Source organism: Salmo trutta, chromosome 26 (assembly GCF_901001165.1).
Source record: "Salmo trutta chromosome 26, fSalTru1.1, whole genome shotgun sequence".
Lineage (NCBI taxonomy): Eukaryota > Metazoa > Chordata > Actinopteri > Salmoniformes > Salmonidae > Salmo > Salmo trutta.
In genome coordinates, this window is record NC_042982.1 from 10,101,347 (window position 1) to 10,127,353 (window position 26,007).

The following is a 26,007-nucleotide window of genomic DNA, read 5'->3' on the forward strand; positions in this document are numbered from 1 at the left end:
TTGCAATCACTTTTCACCCGATTAAACTCCCACAACAGAGGGTAACGCTGGCCAGATATACGAACGCCCTTAATGGAAATACATGTCCTCAATGATTAAAGGAAGAAGAGATCTTCTAAATTACTAAAACGTAAATGTAGATTAGGTGGGAACATTATAGCGATGGCAGAAACGCGCGTGCGCAACAAGTACAACTAAATTGTTTTTCTCACATTTGACAGAATGCCTCGTGCATCCCCTTCTATCATTTGTAACAGGCTAAACATTACCAAACTTCTAGTCTATCAAAAAATATTCATCATAGACATTGTTTTAAGTCCCATATTATTTCACTGATAGTACATTTAACGACTCAATGTTCTTCTTGGATTAGGTTTTATGACGGTTGGCATCCAAATACACAGTGTACAAAATGTTTCCATTACATACACTGACCAGGTGAAATCTATGATCCCTTATTGAGGTCACCTGTTAAATCCACTTCAATCAGTGTAGATGAAGGGAAGACAGGTTAAAGAACGATTTTTGAGACTTGAACATGGATTGTGCATTTGTGCCATTGAGAGGGTGAATGGGCAAGACAAAATATTTAAGTGCCTTTGAACCGGTATGATAGTAGGTACAAGGCACACCAGATTGAGTGTGTCAAGAACTGCAATGCGGTTTGGTTTTTTTGTTTTTTTGTTTTTTTTGCTCAACAGTTTCCGTGTATATGAAGAGTGGTCCACCACCCAAAATACATCCAGCCAATTTGACACAACTGTGGGAAGCATTGGAGTCAACATGGGCCAGCATCACTGTGGAGTCCATGCCCTGACAAAATGAAACTGGGGGTGCAACTCAATATTAGGAAGGCATTCCTAATGTTTTGTACACTCAGTGTATGTTGCAGTCCCAACACCAACTAGACTAGGGTATTAAACCCATTATACTTTGATCCACAAAATGGAAAAAGGGGAAAGGGGGGGGAAACTATAAAATGTCTTCCATCTAACCCTACACTCAATCAAACCCACCACCCTATTCCACTACTACTTTACCCCTATCCTATTCCACTACTACTTTAACCCTATCCTATTCCACTACTACTTTAACCCTATCCTATTCCACTACTACTTTACCCCTATCTGGTCCTACAACGTGATCAAGACAAAGGAGATGATTGTGGACTACAGGATAAGGCGGACCGAACAGGCCTCCATTAACATCGACGGAGCTGTAGTGGAGCAGGTCGAGAGTTTCAAGTTCCTTGGTGTCCACATCACCAACGAACTGTCATGGTCCAAACACACCAAGACAGTCGCGAAGAGACCACGACAACACCTTTTCCCCCTTAGGAGACTGAAAAGATTTGGCATGGGTCCTGAGATCCTCAAAAGGTTCTACAGCTGCAACATCGAGAGCATCCTGACCGGTTGCATCACTGCCTTGTACGGCAATTGCTCAGCCTCCAACCGCAAGGCACTTCAGAGGGTAGTGCGTACGGCCCAGCACATCACTGGGGCAAAGCTGCCTGCCATCCAGGACCTCCAGGTGGTGTCAGAGGAAGGCCCTGAAAATTGTCAAAGACCCCAGCCACTCCAGTCATAGACTGTTCTTTCTACTACCGCATGGCAAGCGGTACCAGAGTGCCAACTCTAGGACAAAAAGGCTTCTCAACAGTTTTTATCCCCAAGCCATAAGACTCCTGAACAGGTAACCAAATGGTTACCCGGACTATTTGCATTGTGTGCCCCCCCCCCCCACTACTCTCTGTTTATCTTATATGCATAGTCACTTTAACTATACATTCATGTACATACTACCTCAATTGTCCCGACCAACCAGTGATCCCGCACATTTGGCTAACCGGGCTATCTGCATTGTGTCCCGCCACCCGCCAACCCCTCTTTTTACGCTACTGCTACTCTCTGTTCATCATATATGCATAGTCACTTTAACCATACCTACATGTACATACTACCTCAATCAGCCTGACTAACCGGTGTCTGTATATAGCTTTGCTACTCTTATTTGCAAATGTCTTTTTACTGTTGTTTTATTTCTTTACTAACCAACACACACACACACACACAAACTTTTTTTCGGCGCACGTGACAAATTAACTTTGATTTGATTTGGGCAGGGTAAATGTTTGTTGGGGGGGGGGGGGGGGCAGGACGTCCAGGGGGCAGGAGGGGGACAGGGAGAGCAGGTTGCTGCCTAGTGGCTTTTCAGCAGCCTGATAGTCTGGGGGTAGAGGCTATTGGCCAATCTGACAGTTTTTGCCTTGATACTCGTATACTGCCCGCGTCTAAGTGATTGAAGCAGGGAGAACAGGCCATGGCTCGGGTGGCTGAGGTCCTTGATGATCTTCTTGGCCTTCTTGCTACACCTGGTGTTGTAGGTGTCCTGGAGGGCAGACAGTGAGCACCCAATGGTGTGTTCGGCTGAGCGTACCACCCTCTGTAGAGCCTTGCGGTCAGATGCAGTGGAGTTGCCGTACCAGGCTGTGATGCAGCCCGACAGTATGCTCTCGATGGTGCTCCTGTAGAACACTGTGCCTTCGGGGACTGGTCAAATTTCTTCAGCCTCCTGAGGTTGAAGAGTCGCTGCCATGCCTTCTTCACCACGGTGTTTGTGTGGTTTGACCATTTCAGCTCATCGGATATGTGTACGCCGAGGAACGTGACATTTTTTGACTGTCTCCATGGCGGCCCCGTTGATTAGGGTGGGGACGTGCCCAACCTGGTTCATCCTGAAGTCCACAATTATCTCCTTTGTTTTTCTGACGTTGAGGGAGACGTTGTTTACCTGGCACAGCACCGCCAGAGTGCCTACCTCCTCTCTGTAGGCCGTCGCGTCGTTGTTGGTAATCAGGCTTACTACTGTCGTGTCATCAGCGAACTTAATGATGGAGTTGGAACTGCGTGAGGCCACACAGTCTGGGGTATACAGGGAATACAGGAGGAGACTGAGGACGCACCCTTATGGGGCCCCGTGTTGAGGATCAGTGTGGAGGAGGTAGTGTTGCCTACCTTCACCACCTGGGGGCGGCCCATCAGGAAGTCCAGGACCCAGTTGCATAGGGAGGAGTTCAGTCCCAGGATTGTGAGTGTAACGATGTGCGCTGAGAGTCAGGAAGCGAGTTCAGGGAGTGAGTGTTTTTAATAAATAAACGCAAAATAAAACAAAACAAGAAACACGAACAACACACAGGCTTAACGCTGGAACAGAAACAATAACACCTGGGGAAGGAACCAAAGGGAGTGACATATATAGGGAAGGTAATCAGGGAGGTGATGGAGTCCAGGAGAGTCTGATGACACAGCGATGCGCGTAACGACGGTGAAATGTGTGCGCCATAACGAGCTGCCTGGTGACCTAGAGGCCGGAGAGGGAGCCCATGTGACAGTGAGCTTTGTGATGAGCTTAGAGGGCACTATGGTATTGAAGGCCAAGCTGTAGTCGATGAACAGCATCTTCACATATCAAAGTGTAGGCTATCATTGTCCTCACATACCAAAGTGTAGGCTATCATTGTCCTCACATACCAAAGTGTAGTCTATCATTGTCCTCCACTCGAGTAAAGATGGATTTACCTCATATTTTGCAGACAAACTTTGTGTCTATTGTAATGGGCTTAGTCGTTTATTTAATTTACGATTATTAAACAATTACTATTTATAAACATAGAGCCATTGAATGCACTATCCCGTGAAATAATATGGGACTAAAAAACAATGTCTAGAATTATTATCAGATTAAATGTGGGCTGCAGAGTTATATAACAAGGTGCAGACAGGCTATTTCGTGTTGATTTACTTTTCATAAGTTTATGTTTGTCTATATAGGCCGACTCATTTTATGTGAGTAGGGGGTGTTTCCAATGATGGCTTCGTTTGGCATATTGAAGATGATCGTCACTAGTTACCACAGCCACAAAGTCATGAACCCCGCATATTTTAAAAAAAAAATAGTTTTTTTTAAATTTAACCACACGGTGTAACCTTATATCTAACCCTAAACTTAAATTAACATCAAAAAGCAGTTTTTTTTCATGAATTATTAAGATATAGCCAATTTTCTGACTGTGGTATCTAGGCGAATTCGTGTGCCGAGGAAGGACACGCACAATGGTAGCCAACGTTGTGGTCCTTGGGCGCTCACGCCCGTGACGCAGGCACAGAGAAAGACCTTCGTAGCAGTATAGCGGCATCTTCAGCACCATTGCAGTTCTCATCTAGCTGAACCGCGAGGAAAAGCTTGAGATAATCGACAAGGCTTGTTTTGAGGTAAGATGAATATCATTCATGCATATAAGATTCAAATTATTGGATATATTTCGTTTGATTAGATTTATTTGCTTCCTGTGTTTTTCACAGCATGTGTTTGTCTTGATACGGAGCCTAGAAAGATGGAGATGCTCTGAAACACTGTTCCATGAAATCTCACGGGCAGATGTTTTTTTGCGCCCATTTTCTAATATAAGCGCAAACATAAGACGTCAGCGCAGATATCATGTGTTTTCTTATTGTTATTAGATGAAATGAATAGTTGCACATGCCATGTGTATATTCCTCCTCCAGCGTCTTTCTCATTGTTTGCCAACGGGGCGTTTTTTTCTCGTTGGCTGAGTACACGCCCTCTGCTACGCACAAGTCACGAATTGACACATTTTCTCATATAGGCTTGTCAAAAGCTCTGTTATCATGCACGTTGTAGGGCGATGTGATATGCACATTTGCATTATTGCTCATTGCTCATTTTGTCATTAGTGTGAACCAGCCAAATGATCAAATGCTATTCATTCCATTACAATAGGGATTGAGTAGGATATCAAAATCTGTCAAGTTTGTTGCACCATTTTTTTTTCTCTTATTTTGCTATCTGAATGTATTTGCCTCCAAAATGTATACATCTTGTTGACTCATATGAGCACTGTTGCGTAAGACTTAGTTGTTTACCTTACTCATTTAATTAAACAAATAATGTGCTCATGCTAATTATACATCACATTTATACCAGGGAAAATGCTGTCTGTGACTGAGACTTCATTCATGAAACACACTACTGTCAGATCAGGGGTAGGAACTAGGAGGAGCAGGGCGACTCAGAGGAGATGATGATGGCTGCCATTACTGGACTCTGTTAGCAGTATAGTCATCATAGGTGACAGGTATTGCACTGCACAGGTATAGTTATCTGCCAGTCATCGGACGCTATATCATGGATACCCTTTGTTTCAACATAATCCTTTTGGGATATCAGGCAATGTGTTTTATCACCCATTCTGCAGTGGCTATTGATTCAGCAGCAAATCATGGGAAGTAGTAAAGAAAGTATATAATTAAAGGAAGAAATAAAAGACATGTAGGAGCTTGTAGGTAAGGTGACAAACTGCACAGGGACAGTTGCTCCCAGATCATCCAGGCTCTGATATATCTTGGCTACGTATCCATCTTATGTATCCATATCCAAACACGACTAGGAATCCCCCTCAATATGATGCAAATGAAGGAAACAGGCAACTCGTAGAGTATCAGGAGGATGGAATTTGCCTGAGTGCGGGTTGTTCATTTGGCTTTGAGTACATGTCTGTATAACAGCAGAATCGGTCTCTGTTAATGTAGTTTCCCTAAGCTTAATGAATACAGCACAGACCACTGTATGGCGTCTGTTTTGCTTCACTGTTTGACCCCATAGTGCTTGGGACAATGAGTTGGTAGACTGATACAGTAGCAGAGCTGCGCAATAGGATAAGGCTTTTACTGATTGTGTGATGAGCCCTCTCTCTCTCTTTCTTCTCTCTCTCTGGACTTCTTTCAAAATCCAAAAGGATTAGCAGAGGCATGGATGCACAATTTAGTCTGTGTATTAGATTACTTGGCAGCGTAATCATTTAACATGTGGTGTGCTCACTGTGCAGTCAGACTTTGGAGGAAGAAACCTTTGGACCTGACTAAAAAGGCCCAGTGAATAATTTACGCTATCATAGACTTTGTTCCCATTTCAATGTTGGGATAAATAATTTCTAGTGGCTCTTGGTTCTGTTCTAAAGGGGTGTTTATAACACATACACATAACTTATTTTCTGAACCTAGATGAGAGTGTGAACATTTATTTTAGGTTGGAAATCCAGTCAGGCCGTATTAATGTTATAGGCCAAAGAGTCCATTGTATTGTATATAAAATTGTATTAGCGTTGGCATACTGATACTATAGGGCTTTTACATAGATGTTTTACGGTTTGTTCAGCAGCACTTCAGAAATGAGTGCTGCAATGTCCAACACGTACTGTACAGTACACGCATCCCTGATTTCTCATAGTCAGGACGGATGTGCGAGATATGCTGCTGCATATACTATTTGGAAAATATAGCTCAGCCCATTAGCTATGTCCAGTTCAATGATGGACATAAAGACTTAGCATTAGCATGCACTGAGATAGAACAATAAATTAGCCTGCCTGTTAGTCTGCCTGCTCCCCGAGTCTCCTCATCTCTTGTCAGTAAGTGCAGTTATCAGTGAGTCACTAGTGACCATCTCTCACAGGCCCTTGAGCCAAACATAGAGCCTGTCTGCTCTGGGAGGGGCATCTGCAAGGTATAGACTTGCCAGAGTAGATAGACTGTCATGGGAACAAGACTCTTATAAGCAACTACTTCATGTGACTCTTGGCTGAGTCACAGACGTATGACAACTGTTCAGAGAAACCTGTGGTAGAGCTGTTTGTTTTGTAGTGCCACTCAAGGAATGTTTGTCATCCATCATCTTTTCCAGGCCTGGCAACATCTAGCAGAATGACTAAAGAGCAGACTGCCGAGGTGGAGGAGGAGGCCCAACCTGCCTCTGAGTACCAGAGCCCAGTTCACGAGCCCCGGAAGAGGCCCATGGTCCACCCATCTGCACAGGCCCCCCTCCCCAAAGACTATGGTGGGTCCTAGGCCTCAGGCTCCAGGGCCCGCATTCACAGGAAGTGTCTCATAGTAGGAGTGCTTTTTAGATCATAATGAACACGATTATATGGACAGGGGTGACCTGATCCCAGATCAGCACTTTGGGATGTTTTGTGAATACAGGCCAAGGCCCTTTGTTAATGCTCCCTACTCAACACTGCTTTATATCGAACAGTGGATTTTGGGCTCTGGGACGTGTCCTGCTGTAGCCTCGATCCACAAAGAGCCTTTCACCAAGCACAGACCACTGCCTGGTCAAAACAGCCTCTGCAGATTCATAGAAACATAATGAAAATATTTAATCAAATGTATATTATCATAAATAAGTAAACAAGGACTTTTATAGCATGTTATTGATTATTTTAGTAGATGGATCTTGGCTTTGGGACTGTTATATGCAAACAGTATGATACTGCCGGACTTATTCCACTCTATGCCAATGAATGTAAGTGTTTTCTGCAGGCTAGCGTGATGTAAAGCTTTTAATTTCTGTTTGCCCACAAGCTTCAATGCATCTATTATGACGGTGTGTTATAAAAACTAAGTAAGAACGATTGTGTTATTTCAGTGCAACGTTTCCACTTTGATAGGGTTTCAATCTACATCATGCTGCTTTTAGAAACAGTGCTTTCAGACAGGACAGAAAGATTTAATGTACAACAGAGAGAACTCCATAAGTAATTAAATAGATCGCACTAGAGGCCTACTGAAAAATACAATCCGAAATACAAATTACATTTTTACAAAATAAAAATATGTATGATATTTAATGTCACACATTCAGAATGAGTCAATATGCTGTCTGGACAAGAACGAAAAATAGCAAGAGAGGCACATTTCATACTGATGTCATGAGGAGGGTAATTCTCTTGTTGGCATTTTCCTTACCATTCCAGTCTTCACATTCTTTGACCCAAATGATCCTGCGTGTCTGGAGATCCTGCTGGATCCGCGCACCACCATCCCAGAGCTTTTCGCCATCATCCGTCAGTGGGTCCCACAGGTCCAGCACAAGATCGACCTCATCGGAAACGAGGTAAGTTACTGCCAGTAAGGACTTTCAGCAGACTACAGGCCTGACTACAGCTCACACAACACTGGCAGAAACATATAGATATATGTAGAAAGCTGTAGCCCTAGAATAGGGATGGGCAACTTTGATTGGGTGGGGGCAACAAAAAATCTGAACTCATCATGTCACATCCTGACCAGTATAAGGGGTTATTTGTTATTGTAGTTTGGTCAGGATGTGGCAGGGGTGTGTTTGTTTAGAGTGTTTCGGGGTTTGTTGGCCTATGTTCTGTTTAAGAGGGGTGTTTGTTTAGAGTGTTTCAGGGTTTGTTGGGTTATGTTCTTGTTAGTCTATTTCTATGTTAGTTCTAGTATGTCTATTTCTATGTGGTGTTTGTTGGGTTGACCTTCAATTGGAAGCAGCTGCTCCTAGTTGCTTCTAATTGAAGGTCCTATTTAAGAGGGGTGTTTTTCTATGGGATTTTGTGGGTAGTTGTTCCTTGTATAGCTGTAAGCCTTACAGGACTGTTTATCGTCGTTGTTTTTTGTATACTTTTGTTTTTCCTTCTTTCCGCCTAATAAAAAGAAGATGATTATACACACTCCCGCTGCGTTTTGGTCAGATCCATACGACACCCGTGACACATCATGTGGGGCGCAGTGGCTCACGGGTCTGCGTACCCACGTTCATACCCACACATGCTGTCAGAGCCGGCCCTAGCCTTTTTGGGGCCTAAAGCAAAATTTGTTTGGGGAGGCCTAACTCCTGAGCAAAACATTTTGCTTCTCTTGACAGCAGAAAGGAACATTTTCAGTTTTAAAGTACATTTCTTGCAATTCTATATATTTTACCATGGGGCGTAGAGAAAATATTGCCGTTGTAAAGCAAGTTTGCTGCAATTCTACACATTTTGCCATGGGGCGGATAGAATATTTTGCAATTTTATAACTAATTTCATGCCATTCTAGTCATTTTGCCATGGGGCAGAGAGAAAAATGTTCAGTTTTACAGCAAATTTCCTGCAATTCTACACATTGTGCCATAGGGTAGAGAGAAATGTTTGCAGTTTTTAGTATGATATGAGTAAGCGTGACTAAGAAAATCAGTGGGGGCCCTACAGTCGGTAATTCGGCTATGATTACTACAAGTTTACATAGCTGGCTAGACAAATTTACCAATCTAGAAAATGTTAGGTGACATGGGATAATTGAGTGACTGTCCAACTGATATCTCAGGAGAAAGACTGCTGATGCACAACCAAATGTGCACCTTGTGTATTCTAATATTCTAACTCTCAACAACAAGATGAGATCCTGACTGAGTTTTTTGGTGGAAATTGATCCGCGAGCCTACAAAAGTGGCGGGACACAAGTTGCCCATCCCTGGCCTAAACGTATCAGTATTGGTGTCAAATCTTCTGAATGTTCCAAAGTTGAATTTGGCATCCCACAAGGCTCAGTGCTTGGAACCATATACTTTTTTTCTTTATTTCTACTGTATATAACAGACAGATACAGTATATTACTGCATAGTGCACCAAAGATACAGGTCTCCAACCAAAATACAATACACAAAGGAAACGAAATACACCAAGCAGTCATTAGTTGAAGAGAACATGGAACGGGAGGCTTGGTGGCTTTGGGTTCAGTTGGAGGCATGACTTACAACCCCTTGGGTTACCTTAGCAAAGTTGAGGCTCTACTAGTGTGTTTTAAAAAAAAACACCTTACTAAGCATGTTGTCATATAAGGTGTAGTTTGTGTTTCAGTTGATTCCCTTTATTTTGCTGTTGCTCAGATGAAAGTGCACATCTTTAGCTCAGGACCAACCATTACTGCAGTGTGAGTAGTGGTAATGTGACCGTGGGAGCGGGAACTCTCATAACCCTGAAGAGGAAGAGTGATGAGGGTGGGATGTGAATCAACATAAAGTATGCATACTTCAAGTTTCAGACTCATTTCCTAATCCCGCCCTACTGTCTTGGAGAGAGGGAAGATATGCCCCATAAAAAAAACATGTACACACACACACACACACACACACACACATACAAATACACCCTCTTAGTTAACTCGGTTTCCTCTTATTGATGGAGTTTTAGTGTTAGGATTGATCGTAAAGTCAGCTTCAGTTCCTGGGTGTCCCCCGGGACGCCAATATGGCTGTGATTGATGGCTAAGATAATAGGTCCTTTCCATTACCCATACATGCTCTGCACTAAGACAGACTCTAAATCAGACCAGGCTGTCAGATATGGGCAAAGAACCACTCCGCTGCACTGTCAGTAAACCTCAGCCCTCTGGCAAATTTTAGAGTATTTATATTAACAGATGCATTGACTTATCTACAAAAGGCTTTTGCTCCAAGCAAAGTTTTAACGCACCTGATTCAACCTAACAAAGTCCTAAATGAAGTTGAATCAGATGTGTATGGCTTTGGCAAGTACAGATTGGCCACCGCTTCTTTACAAACTACTTGGACAGCAAGGATTTCCACCAATATCAGTTACCACTAACCCCAAATTCATTTAACAGTGCTAGCCTCGTGTTAGCACTGCAGCTACGGGGATTCATCTTATAGAATTCATGTAGAATCCATGTAGAATCCATGTTGAATCCATGTTGAATCCATGTTGAATCCATGTAGAATCCATGTTGAATCCATGTTGAATCCATGTTGAATCATGAAAGTGTGCATGGTGGTGTGATCGTTAAGCCTCAGCAGAGGACCTGTCTGATAATATCATGTTCATTCAGTTGGACTACATGTATGAAAAGGCATAATGTCAGCGCTTGAGGAGAGTGTGCTCATTTCGTCTTTCTTGATTGACACTGGTGGATAATGAACTGTCCCGAGATAGTTGCTAGTCTAGTTCAGGAATCAGGATGGGTCCTTTTTCACTTGTCACTCGGCACCCGTCACTGCTGTCTGCTGGCACCAGAGGAAAGAGCTAATTAACTGGAGTTTCACTGCTTCTTCAATCTACACCATTGGGAATATGGCTTTGCATTACACTCAGCAAGACATTGATGGAGGTTATTCGACATTGTAAAGGCTGCTATGAATAGTTTGCTATTAACTCCTATTTGTACTATTTTCAATGTACCAAGTACAAGCTTAGATATTCAGCTGAAACAGCATAGTCAATTAATGTCACTTCCGGTAACGACTGCCATCATTTCAATATTTGTGTCCTTCAAATGTTTTCCCTATCCAAAATGGATGCCAGTTCCTCATGTTGATGTATGCTACTCAGCAATGATAGCCTCTGATGAAGTTGCAATGCAGTGAAAATGAACGTAGTGCTTAATTCATGACTCTGCAGGATCTCATGACTCCCCATCATTAGACTTCCCAAACATGTGTCGTCTGTGCGAATTGGGTGTGAATGGCTCATCCTGCTAATGTGGCTACGATAAGCACAGGAAGCATCTCTCAGAGAGATGAGAGGCTATGGCCCTGGGGTGGTGTGGTCTGTATGTCTGGTGTGTTCAGTGTTTCATAGTGTTTCAAAAGGCATATGATACTACTGCTCTCTCTGCCTTTCCCCTAGCATCTCTCTCTCTCTCTCTCTCTCACTCTCAGTTCACTGTACAGTTCTTGTCTCTTTTTACAGATCTTGAAGCGTGGTTGCCATGTCAATGACCGTGATGGACTGACAGACATGACCTTGCTCCACTACAGTTGCAAAGCCGGGGCCCATGGAGTTGGTGAGACTCTCAAACCCTCAACTGATTGTTCATTTCAAGTGTCTGAATTCTCAATAAAGCTTTCATAAAATAAAGTGTTTTTAGCCTAAGATTCAATGCAGATTTACTGTAGTTTCCTACCAATTTTGTCCATCTTGTGACCCCATCCAGGTGACCCTGCCGCTGCCCTCAGGCTGTCCAATCAGCTAATTTCCCTGGGGGCAGATGTCAGTCTCCGCAGCCGCTGGACCAACATGAACGCTGTGCACTATGCTGCATACTTCGATGTGCCAGAGCTGATTCGCATTCTCCTCAAGGCCTCCAAACCTAGAGGTGAGTAGCATCAACACAACCCATGTAGTCTACCTAGCCAACTAACAACATAGTCAGTCTTGTCAGTTCTGGCATGCTCCTGTATGTCTGTGTTCCTCTATGTCCCTCCCCGCCCTAGACTTCCTATCAGAACTAACACTCCATCAAGCCCATACCAGCCTTGACCCAAGGTCATTTCATTAACTCCTACATTGATTTCTCATTGCTCCTCCACACTCTGACCATTGATTGGGGCAGTTTCGTCTCATTGTTATTCTCCTGTCTACGGACTATGTGGCTCAAACACCACACGAGACTCCTAAGACAAGAAGTTGGTAAAGTTTTCAGAGACCCCTAGGAGAAGAAATTGGTAACGCTTTCAGAAACTTCTAAGAGAAGAAATTGGTTACGCTTCCAGAATAAAACGAAGATAATAGCTGTCTTTGGAATCAAATTTACATTGATTTGATCTGAACCTGGTTCTATTGTCTCTGTAGTACTGAATTCCACCTGCAGTGACTTCCACCATGGCACAGCCCTGCACATCGCTGCCTCCAACCTGTGTCTGGGATCTGTCCAGTGTCTGCTAGAGCATGGAGCCAACCCCACTGTCAGGGTAAGAGCACTATTGACTGTCTAGACCTCTGTTTAGTATGTTTCTTTCTCATGGTAACTCACTACAGACATACAGTTGAATTCGGGAGTTTACATACACCTTAGACAAATACAATTAAACTCAGTTTTTCACAATTCCTGACATTTAATCCAAGCAGAAATTCTCCGTCTTAGGTCAGTTAGGATAACCACTTTATTTTAAGAATGTGAAATGTCAGAATAATAGTAGAGAGAATGATTTATTTCAACTTTTATTTCTTTCATCACATTCCCAGTGGGTCAGAAGTTTACATACACTCAATTAGTATTTGGTAGCATTGCCTTTAAATTGTTTAAACGTGGGTCAAACGTTTAGGTTGCCTTCCACAAGCTTCCCACAATAAGTTGGGTGAATTTTGGCCCATTCCTCCTGACAAAGCAGGTGTAACTGAGTTAGGTTTGTAGGCCTCCTTGCTTGCACGCGCTTTTTCAGTTCTGCCCACACATTTTCTATAGGATTGAGGTCAGGGCTTTGTGATGGCCACTCCAATACTTTGACTTTGTTGTCCTTAAACCATTTTGCCACAATTTTGGAAGTCTGCTTGGGGTCATTGTACATTTAGAAGACCCCTTTGCAACCAAGTTTTAACTTCCTGATTGATGTCTTGAGATGTTGCTTCAATATACAGTATCCACATAATTTTCCTCCCTCAGGATGCTATCTATTTTGTGAAGTGCACCAGTCCCTCCTGCAGCAAAGAACCCCCACTTCATGATGCTGCCACCCCCGTGCTTCACGGTTGGGATGGTGTTCTTCAGCTTGCAAGCCTCCCCATTTTTCCTCCAAACATAACGATGGTCATTATGGCCAAACAGTTCTATTTTTGTTTCATCAGACCAGAGGACATTTCTCCAAAAAGTACGATCTTTGTCCCCATGTGCAGTTGCAAACCGAAGTCTGGCTTATTATGGCGGTTTTGGAGCAGTGGCTTCTTCCTTGCTGAGCGGCCTTTCAGGTTATGTCGATATAGGACTCGTTTTACTGTGGATATAGATACTTTTGTACCTGTTTCCTCCAGCATCTTCACAATGTCCTTTGCTGTTGTTCTGGGATTGATTTGCACTTTTTGCACCAAAGTACGTTCATCTCTAGGAGACAGAACACGTCTCCTTCCTGAGCGGTATGACGGCTGCGTGGTCCCATGGTGTTTATACTTGCGTACTATTGTTTGTTCAGATGAACGTAGTACCTTCAGGCGTTTGGAAATTGCTCCCAAGGATGAACCAGACTTGTGGAGGTCTACAAATTTTTTTCTGAGGTCTTGGCTGATTTCTTTTGATTTTCCCATGATGTCATGCAAAGAGGCACTGAGTTTGAAGGTAGGCCTTGAAATACATCCACAGGTACACCTCCAATTGACTCAAATTATGTCAATTAGTCAATCAGAAGCTTCTAAAGCCATGACCTCATTTTCTGGAATTTTCCAAGCTGTTTAAAGGCACAGTTAACTTAGTGTTGTTACATACACCTCTAGGAAGAGGGAACGCAACACCCTGCTACAACTCAACTCCCCATGGAGCGAAAGAGGTATGGGACTATAGGTGCGAGTATGGATGACAAAGGCAGAAAATGTACCGTTTACTGTGAATTTATTCCGTCACACGGTAATTTTGGGGCTGAACGGAACCAAAGCAAAGAAAGTAAATGTCAAAGCCCCCTCTCCTACCTTACCTGCCTACCCACTAATTACCTAACTTAGCACCACCTGGTGCGCTAACCAAAATACAGGGGGTGGTCCGCCCAGGTCTTACCTAGTGTGTATAGACAGTAAATACTACGGGTTATGTATGCCAGCAGGCCTCTTGCCTAAGCACTCCCTAGGTGCCTTCCCCTCTGGGAACAAAAACAGAATACAAACGTAGGTAAACAATTTCAATAATCAAAAACACTGCCTCCTATGGAGGGACATACCTTAAAAGCAGCAGCTACTAAGTACAAAAACCTGTCTCTCAGCAAAAACCAACACAGGACATACCAAACCAAAATAACACAACACAGAAACTGGGGTACGTAACAGTGTATGTAAACTTTTGACCCACTGGAATTGTGATACAGGGAGTTATAAGTGAAATAACCTGTCTGTAAACAATTGTTGGAAAAATTACTTATGTCATGCACAAAGTAGATGTCCTAACCAACTTGCCAAAACTATAGTTTGTTAACAAGAAATTTGTGGAGTGGTTGAAAACGAGTTTTAATGACTCCAACCTAAGTGTATGTAAACTTCCGACTTCAACTGTAAGTGCTGAAATTGAATATGGCATACACACTCACCGGACAGCTTATTAGGTACACCAACCTGTTCACAAAAATTGATGGCTCCTACAGACAGTGAGTCTTGTGGCCTGCTATATAAAGCAGGTAGAAAGGTATGGGGGCATTCAGTTACTGTTCGATTGAACGTTAGAATGGGCAAAATGAGTGACAAAAGCGTTACTTTGAGCATGGTATGATTGTCAGTACCAGGATCAGTTATCTGAGAAACGGCCGCCCTCGTGGGCTTTTCACACACAACAGTGTCTAGGGTTTACCAACAACGGTGCGTCAATCAAAAAACATCCAGTCAGCCACAGTCCTGTGGGCGAAAACAGCTTACCGATCAAAACAAATGAAATGATATTGGTTACATACTGTCACGCCCTGACCTTAGAGAGCCTTTTTTATTCTCTATTTTGTTAGGTCAGGGTGTGACTTGGGTGGGCATATCTACAGCATGTTTCTATTTCTGGCCTAGTATGGTTCCCAATCAGAGGCAGCTGTTTATCGTTGTCTCTGATTGGGGATCTTACTTAGGCAGCCCTTTTTCCCACCTGTGATTGTGGGATCTTGTTTGTGTGTAGTTGCTTTCTGCACTGCATGTAGCTTTACGTTCATTTTCGTATTGTTAAAATAAAATACAATGTATGCCTACCACTCTGCACCTTGGTCTCATTCCAACAACAGACATAACAGAAGATCCCACTACCAAGTGACCAAGCAGCGTGGCCAGGAGGAGCCCGACATCCTGGACATGGGAGGATATCCTGGACGGTAAGGGATCCTGGACGTGGGAAGAGATCCAGGCCGGAATGGATCGCCGTCCATGGGAGCAGACGGAGGCAGCGAGAGAGGAACGGTGAGGAAAACAGGAATCAAGGAGACGACGGAAGCCCAAGAGGCAGCATCCCCAAAAAATTGGGGGGGGGGGGGGGCACACGGGGTGGCAAGCGGAGCAAAGGTGGGAACAAGAACCAACTCCCTGTAATTACGATGAGGAGTTGGTCACGGTTCAGATACATTGCGTATCTCCGCAAAGCATGGTGTCTCCAGTGCGCATCCACAGCCCGGTGCATTCTTTGCCAGCTCCTCACACTTGCCGTGCGAAAGCGAGCATCCAGCCAGGACGGGTTTTGCCGGCTCAGCGCTCCTGGTCTCCAGTACGCCTCCTCGGTCCAGGATATCCTGTGCCGGCTCTATGCACTGTGTTGCCAGTGCGCCTTCACAGCCCAGTGCGTCCTGTGCTAGCTCCCCGCACTTGCCGGGCTAAAGTGAACATCCAGCCAGGACGGGTTGTGCCAGCTCTACGCTCCAGACCTCCAGTGCGCCTCCACGGCCCAGTATATCCTGTGCCTGCTCCCCGCACCCAGTCTCAAGTGCATCTCCCCAGCCTGGTATGCCCTGTGCCGGCTCCACGCACCAAGCCTCCAGTGATGATCCATGGCACGAAGCCTCCAGTGATGATCCATGGCCCGAAGCCTCCAGTGATGATCCATGGCCCGAAGCCTCCAGTGATGATCCATGGCCCGAAGCCTCCAGTGATGATCCATGGCACGAAGCCTGCAGTGATGATCTATGGCACAAAGCCTCCAGTGATGATCCATGGCCCGAAGCCTCCAGTGATGATCCATGGCCCGAAGCCTCCAGTGATGATCCATTGCGCGGAGCCTGCAGCGACAATCCATGGCACGGAGCCTCCAGCGACGGTCGGCAGTCCAGAGCCTCCAGCGACGGTCGGCAGTCCAGAGCACCCAGCGACGGTCGGCAGTCCAGAGCCGCCAGCGACGGTCGGCAGTCCAGAGCCTCCAGCGACGGTCGGCAGTCCAGAGCCTCCGGCGACAATCCACGGTCCGGTTCCACGGAAGTGGGGGGAGCCTCAAGCGGAGCGGGGTCTGCGTCTCGCACCGGAGCCTCCACCGAGAGGAGATGCCCACCCGGACCCTCCCCTATAGGTTCAGGTTTTGCGGCCGGAGTCCGCACCTTTGGGGGGGTACTGTCACACCCTGACCTTCGAGAGCCTTTTTTATTCTCTATTTTGTTAGGTCAGGGTGTGACTTGGGTGGGGATATCTATGTTTCTATTTCTTTGTTGGCCTAGTATGGTTCCCAATCAGAGGCAGCTGTTTATCGTTGTTTCTGATTGGGGATCATGCTTAGGCAGCCCTTTTTCCCACCTGTGATTATGGGATCTTGTTTGTGTGTAGTTGCTTTCTGCACTGCATGTAGCTTTATGTTCGTTTTCGTATTTTGTTGTTTTTCCCGGTGTAATTGTTAAAAGAAAATGTACGCCTACCACGCTGCACCTTGGTCTCATTCCAACAACGGACGTAACACATACACATTTTTAGCAGATGTTACTGCGGGTGTAGTGAAATACTTGTGTTCCTAGCTCCAACAGTGCAGTAATATCTAACAATTCACAACAATACACACGAATCTAAAAGTTAAAGAATGGAATTAAGAAATATATAAATATTTGATAGAGGAATGTCAGAGTGGCATTGACTAAAATGCAGTAGAATAGAATACAGTATATACATATAAGATGAGTAAAGCAGTATGTAAACATTATTAAAGTGACTAGTGTACCATTTAAAGTGGCCAGTGATTCCAAGTCTATTTATATAGGGCAGCAGCCTCTAAGGTGCAGGGTTGCATACCCGGGTGGCCTTGAGATAGAAGCCGTTTTTCAGTCTCTCGGTCCCAGCTTTGATGAAAATGTACTGACCTCGCCTTCTGGATGATAGCGGGGTGGCTGGTGTGGTTGATGTCCTTGATTAACTTTTTGGCCTTCCTGTGACATCGGGTGCTGTAGGTGTCCTGGTAGTTTGCCCCCAGTGATGCGTTGTGCAGACCGCACCACGCTCTGGAGAGCCCTGCGGTTGAGGGGGGTGCAGTTACCATACCAGGCGGTGATACAGTCCGACAGGATGCTCTCAATTGTGCATCTGTAAAGGTTTGTGAGGGTTTTAGGGGCCAAGCCAAATTTCTTCAGCCTCCTGAGGTTGATGAGGCGCTGTTGTGCCTTCCTCACCACACTGTCTGTGTGGATGGACCATTTCAGATCGTCAGTAGATGTGGATAGGGGCTTGCTCCCTCTGCTGTTTCCTGAAGTCCACGATCAGCTCCTTTGTTTTGTTGACGTTGAGGGAGAGGTTATTTTCCTGGCACCACTCTCCCAGGGCCCTCACCTCCTCCCTATAGTCTGTCTCGTCATTGTTGGTAATCAGGCCCTGGTTCCAGGTAGAATTATTTTAGGTTCCATGTCGAACCCTCTGTAGAAACACAATGGGTTCTACCTGCAACCAAAAAGGGTTGTTCAAAGGGTTCTCCTATGAGGACAGCCGAATAACCCTTTACGGTTCGAAATAGCACCTTTTTTTCTAAGAGTGTAACAGGCGGGCAACAAACTGAGAAATAACGCTGCAGTACAACAGTGGTGTGCAGAGCAGCATCTCCGAATGCACAACTCGTAGATCCTTGTCATGGATGGGCTATTGCAGCAGACGAGCACACCGTTTTCCACTCCATCAGCTAAAAACAAGAAGCAGCTCCAGTGGGCAGGTGATCACCAACACTGGACAATTGAGGAGTGGAAAAACATCACCTAGAAAATGACAGCGAATTCAGTTTACTTGAGTGGCCTGCGCAGTCCCCAGACCTGAACCCAATAGAGCATCTTAGAGATGAGATGGAATGCGCTGTTCGCAGCACGAATGTACCGCCGTCCAATCTGCAGCAACTGTGTGATGCCATAGCGTCAGCCTGTACCGACATCCCTATGGAACGTTTCCGACATCTTGTAGAATGCTCAGAATAATTCAGGTTGTTTTGGAGGTAAAGGGGGGCCCAACCCGGTACTAGATGGGTGTACCTAATAAAATGGGTGCACATATTGAGGTTTCATGTCCTCTTTGATATGATTTCATGATAACTTAAAGGGAGGCTGAACTTACACATTTGGCCTTGTTTTTCAGCTTGGATATTAAGAAATGACTGAAGCCAAACCAGAGTTGTGTTGTGGGGGGGGGGGGGGGGGGGGTTAATATGTGTCTCTTTTGTGTGTTTTCTCACGTCGCAAGCAGTGTATGGTTTGTACATTCACTCTCCCGAAGCAGTACACAGTTACAGCCACTCACCCTTCTAGATAACATGAAACAGTCTAACCAGGTCTTTTGTCTTGAAGTCACCTAGGAAAGCTATTGCTAGCCAACTTCTTTCACCACTTAGTCATTTGATAGCGCTGGGGCTAGTTAGGGACCACCAATAAATTACACAATGTAAATGGAACAATATTTTCATGTTGCACATATTTTAGTTGTCTCATTAAATGATTTCAATATTTGTATATGAATTTCTACAATTTATAGTTGGTTAAGACAGAGATTTGGAGCGATTGGCATTTTCAAATATTGTTCCGTGCACATTGTGTAATTTAATGATGGTCCCTAACTAGCCCCATAGAGCTATCGAATGTACAAACCAAATTGACCATGGACATTATGATCAGGTCTCGTGCAGCTGTTCAACCAAATTGACGATTACTTGGGTGCTGCCAGCTGTAGGCATGTGGGCAGGATTGAAGTAACCCCAATCCAAGGAAAATTGTTACAGTTACCTTCATTCCGTGACATACAATATTTTCCTATCATCTCGCAAATCTCAGTTTTGGACGAGACAAATTATCCTATTTACACTTTGCAGTCAATTTTGACACTAGAATAAAGCTTTATGGCTCATATCGAAGCCACATAGGCCATTTTCAAAATGGGAAGTTGCTTTTTAGGGGCAGTCGCTCTTTAAAAACACTGTTCAGATAAAAACAGATTGTCTGTTTCATGTGGGGATGACTTCTACACAAAACAGTAAAAATATGCCAATTTATTCCTCATGTCTCTTTATCTCTCTCCATCTCTCTCTCTCCCTCTCTCCCTCCATGCTCCTCTGTCTCTCTCTCTGACAGAATGATAAAGGCCAGGGGCCAGCTGAGGTGGTCCCTGACCCCATGGACATGACTCTGGACAAAGCGGAGGCGGCCATGGTGGCCAAGGAGCTGAAGCAGCTGCTGCTGGACTCTGTGCCACTCAGCTGCAACCTGCCCCGTGCCACTCTGCTCAACTACGACAACATCCCTGGCAACCTCATGCTCACCTCCATCGGCCTGAAACTGGGCGACCGTGTGGTGCTGGACGATATGAAGGTGTGTGTGTTTTGTCGGGATTGGGAAGCAAAGGGTGAGAAATGGGAACCTCAAAGATTTGAAACAGTGAATTAAAATGAACTGCAGAATTTTGTGAGCACGTTTATGTGCATGAGACCATTTAAATGGCTTTCAATTATCTTTAACTTTTTTTTTTAAGTGGCCAGTGTGAGGCATTCATCCTATATGGTGCCCTGCTGCCTGTTGTACAGTGTGAGAAGAGAACATGTGAATTCTAGCAAACATTTATTCCAACTTGTGTTAACACGTATAGCTCCCCAAAAAATCGAGCAGTGATGAAATTGACATCTCAGCTCTGCATCACCTGAAGCAGGTGGGTAGCCCTTCGACCTGTGTGTCTACTTGCGTAACTGAACACATTTAATTGTGTTTTCAGGTGTATTTCCATGACTGACTGCATTACTGACTGCACTAAATGACGTAGTCTCACTTGATGCGTTCATTTGGCATTTACTATGCAGTTCAAATGCATTGGAAACCAATGTGTGGACTATGTGTCTTTTTTTCTGTCTATAATGTGCAGCTGTATTGCACCTCTCACTGTGTTCAAACATACACTACATGACCAAACGTATGTGGACACCTGCTCGTCGAACATCTCATTTCAAAATCATGGGCATTAATATTGGGCGGGTCCCCCCTTTGCTGCTATAACAACCTGAAGAGGTGTCCACACACTTTTGTATATATAGTGTATGTCCTACTGACCACAACATAACCACTTAAAACATGTTATTGTGTCGAGATGTGTAGACTACTCTACTAACCATAGCCTAGTATGTCAGTAGTCAAGTATGACAGAAAAACAGCAGATCAGTATGCTTCCCTGGTCTAGAGAAGTCTCTGAGTGCTGTGGAGAAGTGTTGTTAACTATTTAATCTTGCCTGGTTTCACCTTCAAGAATACAAATCACGTGTTGTTGTTTTTTCAATGGGCCCCTGTGGAGAGCAACAAGGTTAATTCAATTTGCTAGTAAAAATCCAATATAAACAACAGAGGTCAATTTCAGAGCTGATGTTGAATCCTGGCCTTCACACCGTCTCTCCTCCACAGACGGGCACCCTGCGCTTCTGTGGGACCACGGAGTTCGCCAGTGGCCAGTGGGTGGGGGTGGAGCTGGACGAGCCAGAGGGCAAGAACGATGGAAGTGTGGGAGGGGTGCGTTACTTCATCTGCCCCCCCAAACTGGGTAACCACCTGTTGTTTCACTCCCATTTTGGGATTTTTTAATTTAATCTATTGTTGAAGTGTGTCAAGATTCCCCTTGAGAAAAGAGCAAAGAGAAGACTTGATTTCATAACTTTTGTGTACAGGTAGTTTTCAGAAAAACAGTTGTGGTTAACCTGATTGGAGCTTGCAGCTTTTTTCAGTGTTTTCTCTAATCCCTTCTATTGTCCTGAAGGTATCTTTGCTCCAGTGTCAAAAATCGCTAAAGCTGTTGAGAAGGCCCCCTCCTCTGTCACCTCCACACCCAAGACACCCCGCATGGACTTCTCCCGCGTCACAGGAAAGAACAAGAAAGAAAAGAAGGAAATAATGGAGAGAGAGAAAGGTTTGCTTTGACAATGCTAACATATGTTTCCCATGCCAATATAAAGCCCTTGAATTGAATTGAAAGGTACAAGAGTCTTCCCACCAAGGGCCATTGCATTCATTCTGATAGGAGCACAACACATAAATAACACACGACTCATAGACATTATAACACATTATTATATATTATGTTAACGAATATTTTATTGATTTTCTCCGTCAGCTCTGAGGAAGAAGTCTATGTCCGTGGCCAGTCTAGACCCAGATGGGGTGAAGGTGGAACTTGGAGACCAGGTGCTGGTTGCTGGTGTGAAGCAGGGAATCATACGCTATTACGGAAAGACAGACTTTGCCCCAGGTAGGTCTGTTGTGAAATCATGCCACTGCGACAATATTTTTTAGAAATGTTTGACAAATGATTAGACATGTTTAGTCAAGTTTAATAATTGATGATGTGTGTGTGTCCAGGTTACTGGTTTGGTGTGGAGCTGGAGAATCCCACAGGAAAGCATGACGGGTCTGTTTTTGGTGTCCGCTACTTCAACTGCATGCCCAAGTACGGCGTCTTTGCACCCCCATCACGCGTACAGAGGTAACATAACACCTACTTTAACACCTGGTTCAAAAAAGGACTTGAAAAGATAATAACGTAACAACTTTATTGATAAGAAAGCATTTTACAGTTACCTTGTGTAACCATGTTTATCAGTCATTCTCAGACGGAGAGCTAGACAATATACAACATGCTCTGTTGTGATTTGTAAACGTTCATTCTGAACAGACTAACCGTCTGGAACAATACTAACTAATGCTGTTAATGATCTCTCAGAATCTGCGGACCAAAGGACGGTCAGAGCGGCGATGGCACGATGGTGAAGAAAGTCCACCAGGTGTCTAGTAAGTATCTAAGGTCAAATCCATCCGGCCATGTTAGCCAACGTGCCACGCCACCCCATGTCACGATTTACCTTCTACTCCCATGTCTGCATTCTTTCCAAAGATGTTCTTTGTTTATTCTAGTGAACCAGCCAAAGCGTAAATTCAACGCGGTGAGGTCACCCAAGGACATCACTTCTGAGAATTCAATATCAAGGTACAGTCTCCTCTTTTCCTGCCTCTGTTGTCTCTGAGTCAACAAATAGCAGATTAGAAATAAGCTCCTGTTGATGAATGTGTCCACTGATGTGAATCCCTCTCCTCTTCCTCCTGCTCATCCTCTTCCTCAGATTGCTGTTCTGCTGCTGGTTCCCCTGGATGCTGCGTGCTGAGATGCAGTCCTAACCATACTCTCCTTCCTCCTCCTCCTCCTCTTCCTCCTCCTCAAAAGATCTACTGCTCTCCTCCTCTTAATGTCCATCTTTCATTTGTGCTTTTCTCTGGCTGTTGCTGTCAGAATTACAGTAGTGAACCACCCCCCCCCCCCCCCCCCCCTCCACTCTCCATGAGCTCAGTCAGTCCTATAGCAAAACTTAGTGCCTTGTATGTTAACTAACATCCTGCATTCCGTTTAACACTAAAAATGAGACTAAATAATTGTAACTCGAAATCTAGGATACAAACCCTACAAAAGCAATTATCTAATAGATATAATCACTTTGTTTTTGTAAGTTACTCTATTTTGGTGTTGATTGCTTGTCGTTACCCACCCCTCGTCAGAAGTTGCCAAAACCCTTTTGACCAGTCAGCCAACTTCATATGCCATGGAGCTTCTACTAGGGAACCTTTCACATGACTAAGTACATGATGCTGTACTTTATTGTTTTGCTGCTGCTTCATCCTAATTTCCCGTAGAGGAGACCAAGGGCCTCATTTATCCTCAAAGTAATACATGGTCTGTCAGTGTGAACAGACTGTAGATGGCCATGTTGCGCTCAAGGGATTCATCCAAAATGTGGATGTGTGAGTCAAATGGTGTTACAAATAAATGTTCACATAAACATGCATTTTATTGTGAAAAGATATGACATGAACATATGGTCATGTTCTTCTGATGTCGTATGTTCAAAAGAAAACAGGGTTTAATATTATTCAGGATTCCTACATCCGCTATTTCTCCACTTGCACTCTGAGCATTTTCCCAAATATGCAATTGGAATGATGTATATAATATTGATTTGCTTGTTAATGGGCTTGTGTAAAATGTAATATGCTCACACGTGATACAAAAACAAGGTTCCTGGTCTCTGGTAGCCTACTAAATTTGTTGACAGAGCCCTGTTAAATACTAGTTACCTGTTTTAGGTAAGGTAACGCTAGCACGTACATATATGTTGATCATAATGTCCCAACTTAATTGCAGAAGGAGAACTTTATCTGCACAGATATCTTCTGTACCCTTGAAAGGCAATTTTCTAGCAATGGTTTAAATCGTGGTAATATAGACAGCGCTGTTTGTCCATAACTGGGTCAAATAAGACTTTCATAACTTGGTCTTAGGTGTTTATTGCACTTTGAACCAGTTGGTCTCAAATCCAAGTTATGCTAACCAAAATAGCTGCTAACCCCAAAATGTAATGGCAGGTAATGTAAGGGATTAATATTGTTAAAGCTGTTGTCTTTATTGTGTAGCATGAAGTACCAATAACTTAACTTTTGCTTAACTTTAACTTAAACGTAATGTTAGCAAAAAGCTTTATTTTCCCACAGTTAAGTTTTGTTTATAGAAATAGGAAATCTACAAGGGTACCACAATATACTTGGACGTTTCTTGATAAACCAGTGCCCTCCTCCCCATCTCTAGGTTTGTTGTTGCAGCAATAGTGTTTATCTCAGGCTAAATCTGCAGACGGAACACCTGCTAGCTCAGTGCTACCACAGTTTACACCCCTGTTGGCTATCCTCTCATGCCTCTATCTCCTTCTCTCTCAACGTTAGACTTTGGTAAGGTTGTGAGTGTGAGCATTAGATAAAAATCTGACCGTCTAAACTTGTGTGCGCTTAATGTCAAAACCTTTGAGTGTGCATAAAAACAGAAATATTTAACCTGTGTTCTTAGCTATGTGGATATGGATAATGTCTTTGTCTACTCAACACTATGTAAGCACATCACGAGGAGGAGAAAAAAACACCTGAACTTCCTCCTGCACTCTTTGAACACCGTTCTGGACATCATGTATTAACAGCACCGTGAAAGAGCAAAAAATACTCCTTATCAGGAAGTGTCTAAGTACTCTTGCACCGTGTCGTATTCCGAAATCGCCACTTATCCAATGTGGAACTGAACAATGTGGTACTGAACGCAACAATGTGCGGTTGTTTTGGTATTGCTAGTGTAAGGTTATGACTAGGTCTGTAAGAGAGCCGCAGAACAACAAGGATGCTATGAGGGAGTCAGCTTCATTTGATCTGAACAAGGGATATTAGTATATCCAGTTTGAGAGAAACTCATTCATTACACTTCAAAGTCATGTAATGGGATACTTAAGAACCTGCGGCAATTGGAACTTTTCTCCTTTTTTATTCATGACTATGTCAACACAAAGTGTTGCAAACTTTGTCAGGACAGCTCACTTTGTTAAAATCCACTGTTAGCCAAGTATGCTAAAATGATATTGTGTCAAGAAGGACTGAGTTTCTTTACTATTGACAGCATTGTTTAGTAGATAAGAAAATCCTCCTCGCCTCATACTGAAGTGCTTGATAATGAGTAAGAATACCTCACCATGTCTTGTCTTTACTACTTATGTTGGGAAAATGTCATTAGAAATAAGTATAGCAACATTGTTCATTTACTACATGGTCGAGTTGAGTAGTTGGTTGACTGGCAGATTTAATGCTCAAGTAAAGTGACCAAAATTGTGTAGTTATTGCCTGACCTTTACGCTCTGGTAGCATAATAAGTACCACAATACGCCAGTAGATGTCACTAATGTGTCACTTTTTTTATCATCTCTACAACTAACAACATGACAAGAATCTACATTGATGAGTCCTCCACTCTTCAAATGTTTTCTTTATTCAACATTATGAACATTGATATAATCTTATTAAGTGGTGTACTGTCATTATTATTTTTTTTTTAACATGATGTTATTCTAAAACTTGATCTCAACAATGGTTCATTTTCTTCATAGACGTGTCATAGCAGTTTGTTAAAAATATATTTTGATAATTTCACTAAGTGTACTTTTATTTACAGTTTTCTAGTGTGTTGGTGTCTGTGTCCCAAAACAGGTAAAGGGGGCTGTAATGTTGGATTTATTATAGTGTCAGGAATAATATTCATTGCATGCTCTTTATTTTCTGAAAGTTTCTTTTTTCCAACGGTGTATCTCAGCATGAAAATGCTTATAATTACAACTCTGACTATGAATCTAATAAAAGTTGATGTTGTTTTCTACATTTTCTGTTGCTTGCTTTTGTTCAAACAACTAGAGATAAATCACTCAGACA

At 43.6% G+C, this 26,007-nt stretch overlaps 1 protein-coding gene across 2 annotated transcripts; it reads left to right on the plus strand.

Annotated features, from left to right (window-relative positions):
* The first annotated feature begins 3,998 nt into the window (after positions 1-3,998).
* LOC115163060 (CAP-Gly domain-containing linker protein 3) lies at positions 3,999-25,954 on the plus strand. 2 transcript variants are annotated; one of them, XM_029714652.1, is made up of 15 exons: positions 3,999-4,274; positions 6,763-6,915; positions 7,835-7,974; positions 11,567-11,660; positions 11,811-11,972; positions 12,449-12,567; positions 19,825-20,061; positions 20,336-20,395; positions 21,136-21,271; positions 21,485-21,634; positions 21,839-21,973; positions 22,084-22,207; positions 22,445-22,512; positions 22,636-22,708; positions 22,842-25,954. In XM_029714652.1, exons 2-15 carry the CDS (start codon positions 6,783-6,785, stop codon positions 22,894-22,896), a joined length of 1,686 nt encoding a protein of 561 aa, XP_029570512.1. In that variant the 5' UTR covers positions 3,999-4,274; positions 6,763-6,782; the 3' UTR covers positions 22,897-25,954. The 2 variants fall into 2 exon arrangements, with proteins under 2 accessions (XP_029570512.1, XP_029570514.1); XM_029714654.1 differs by lacking the exon at positions 20,336-20,395 and having other exon boundaries at positions 4,000-4,274.
* Positions 25,955-26,007: the final 53 nt, after the last annotated feature.

What these genes read in the sequence shown, in the direction of transcription:
- LOC115163060 (XM_029714652.1), top strand. Translation starts at nt 6,783, where the DNA reads ATGACTAAAGAGCAGACTGCCGAGGTGGAGGAGGAGGCCCAACCTGCC. An exon ending in TCGACCTCATCGGAAACGAG is followed by an intron (nt 7,975 to 11,566) that starts GTAAGTTACTGC and finishes CTCTTTTTACAG; the next exon opens with ATCTTGAAGCGTGGTTGCCA. An exon ending in CAAGGCCTCCAAACCTAGAG is followed by an intron (nt 11,973 to 12,448) that starts GTGAGTAGCATC and finishes TTGTCTCTGTAG; the next exon opens with TACTGAATTCCACCTGCAGT.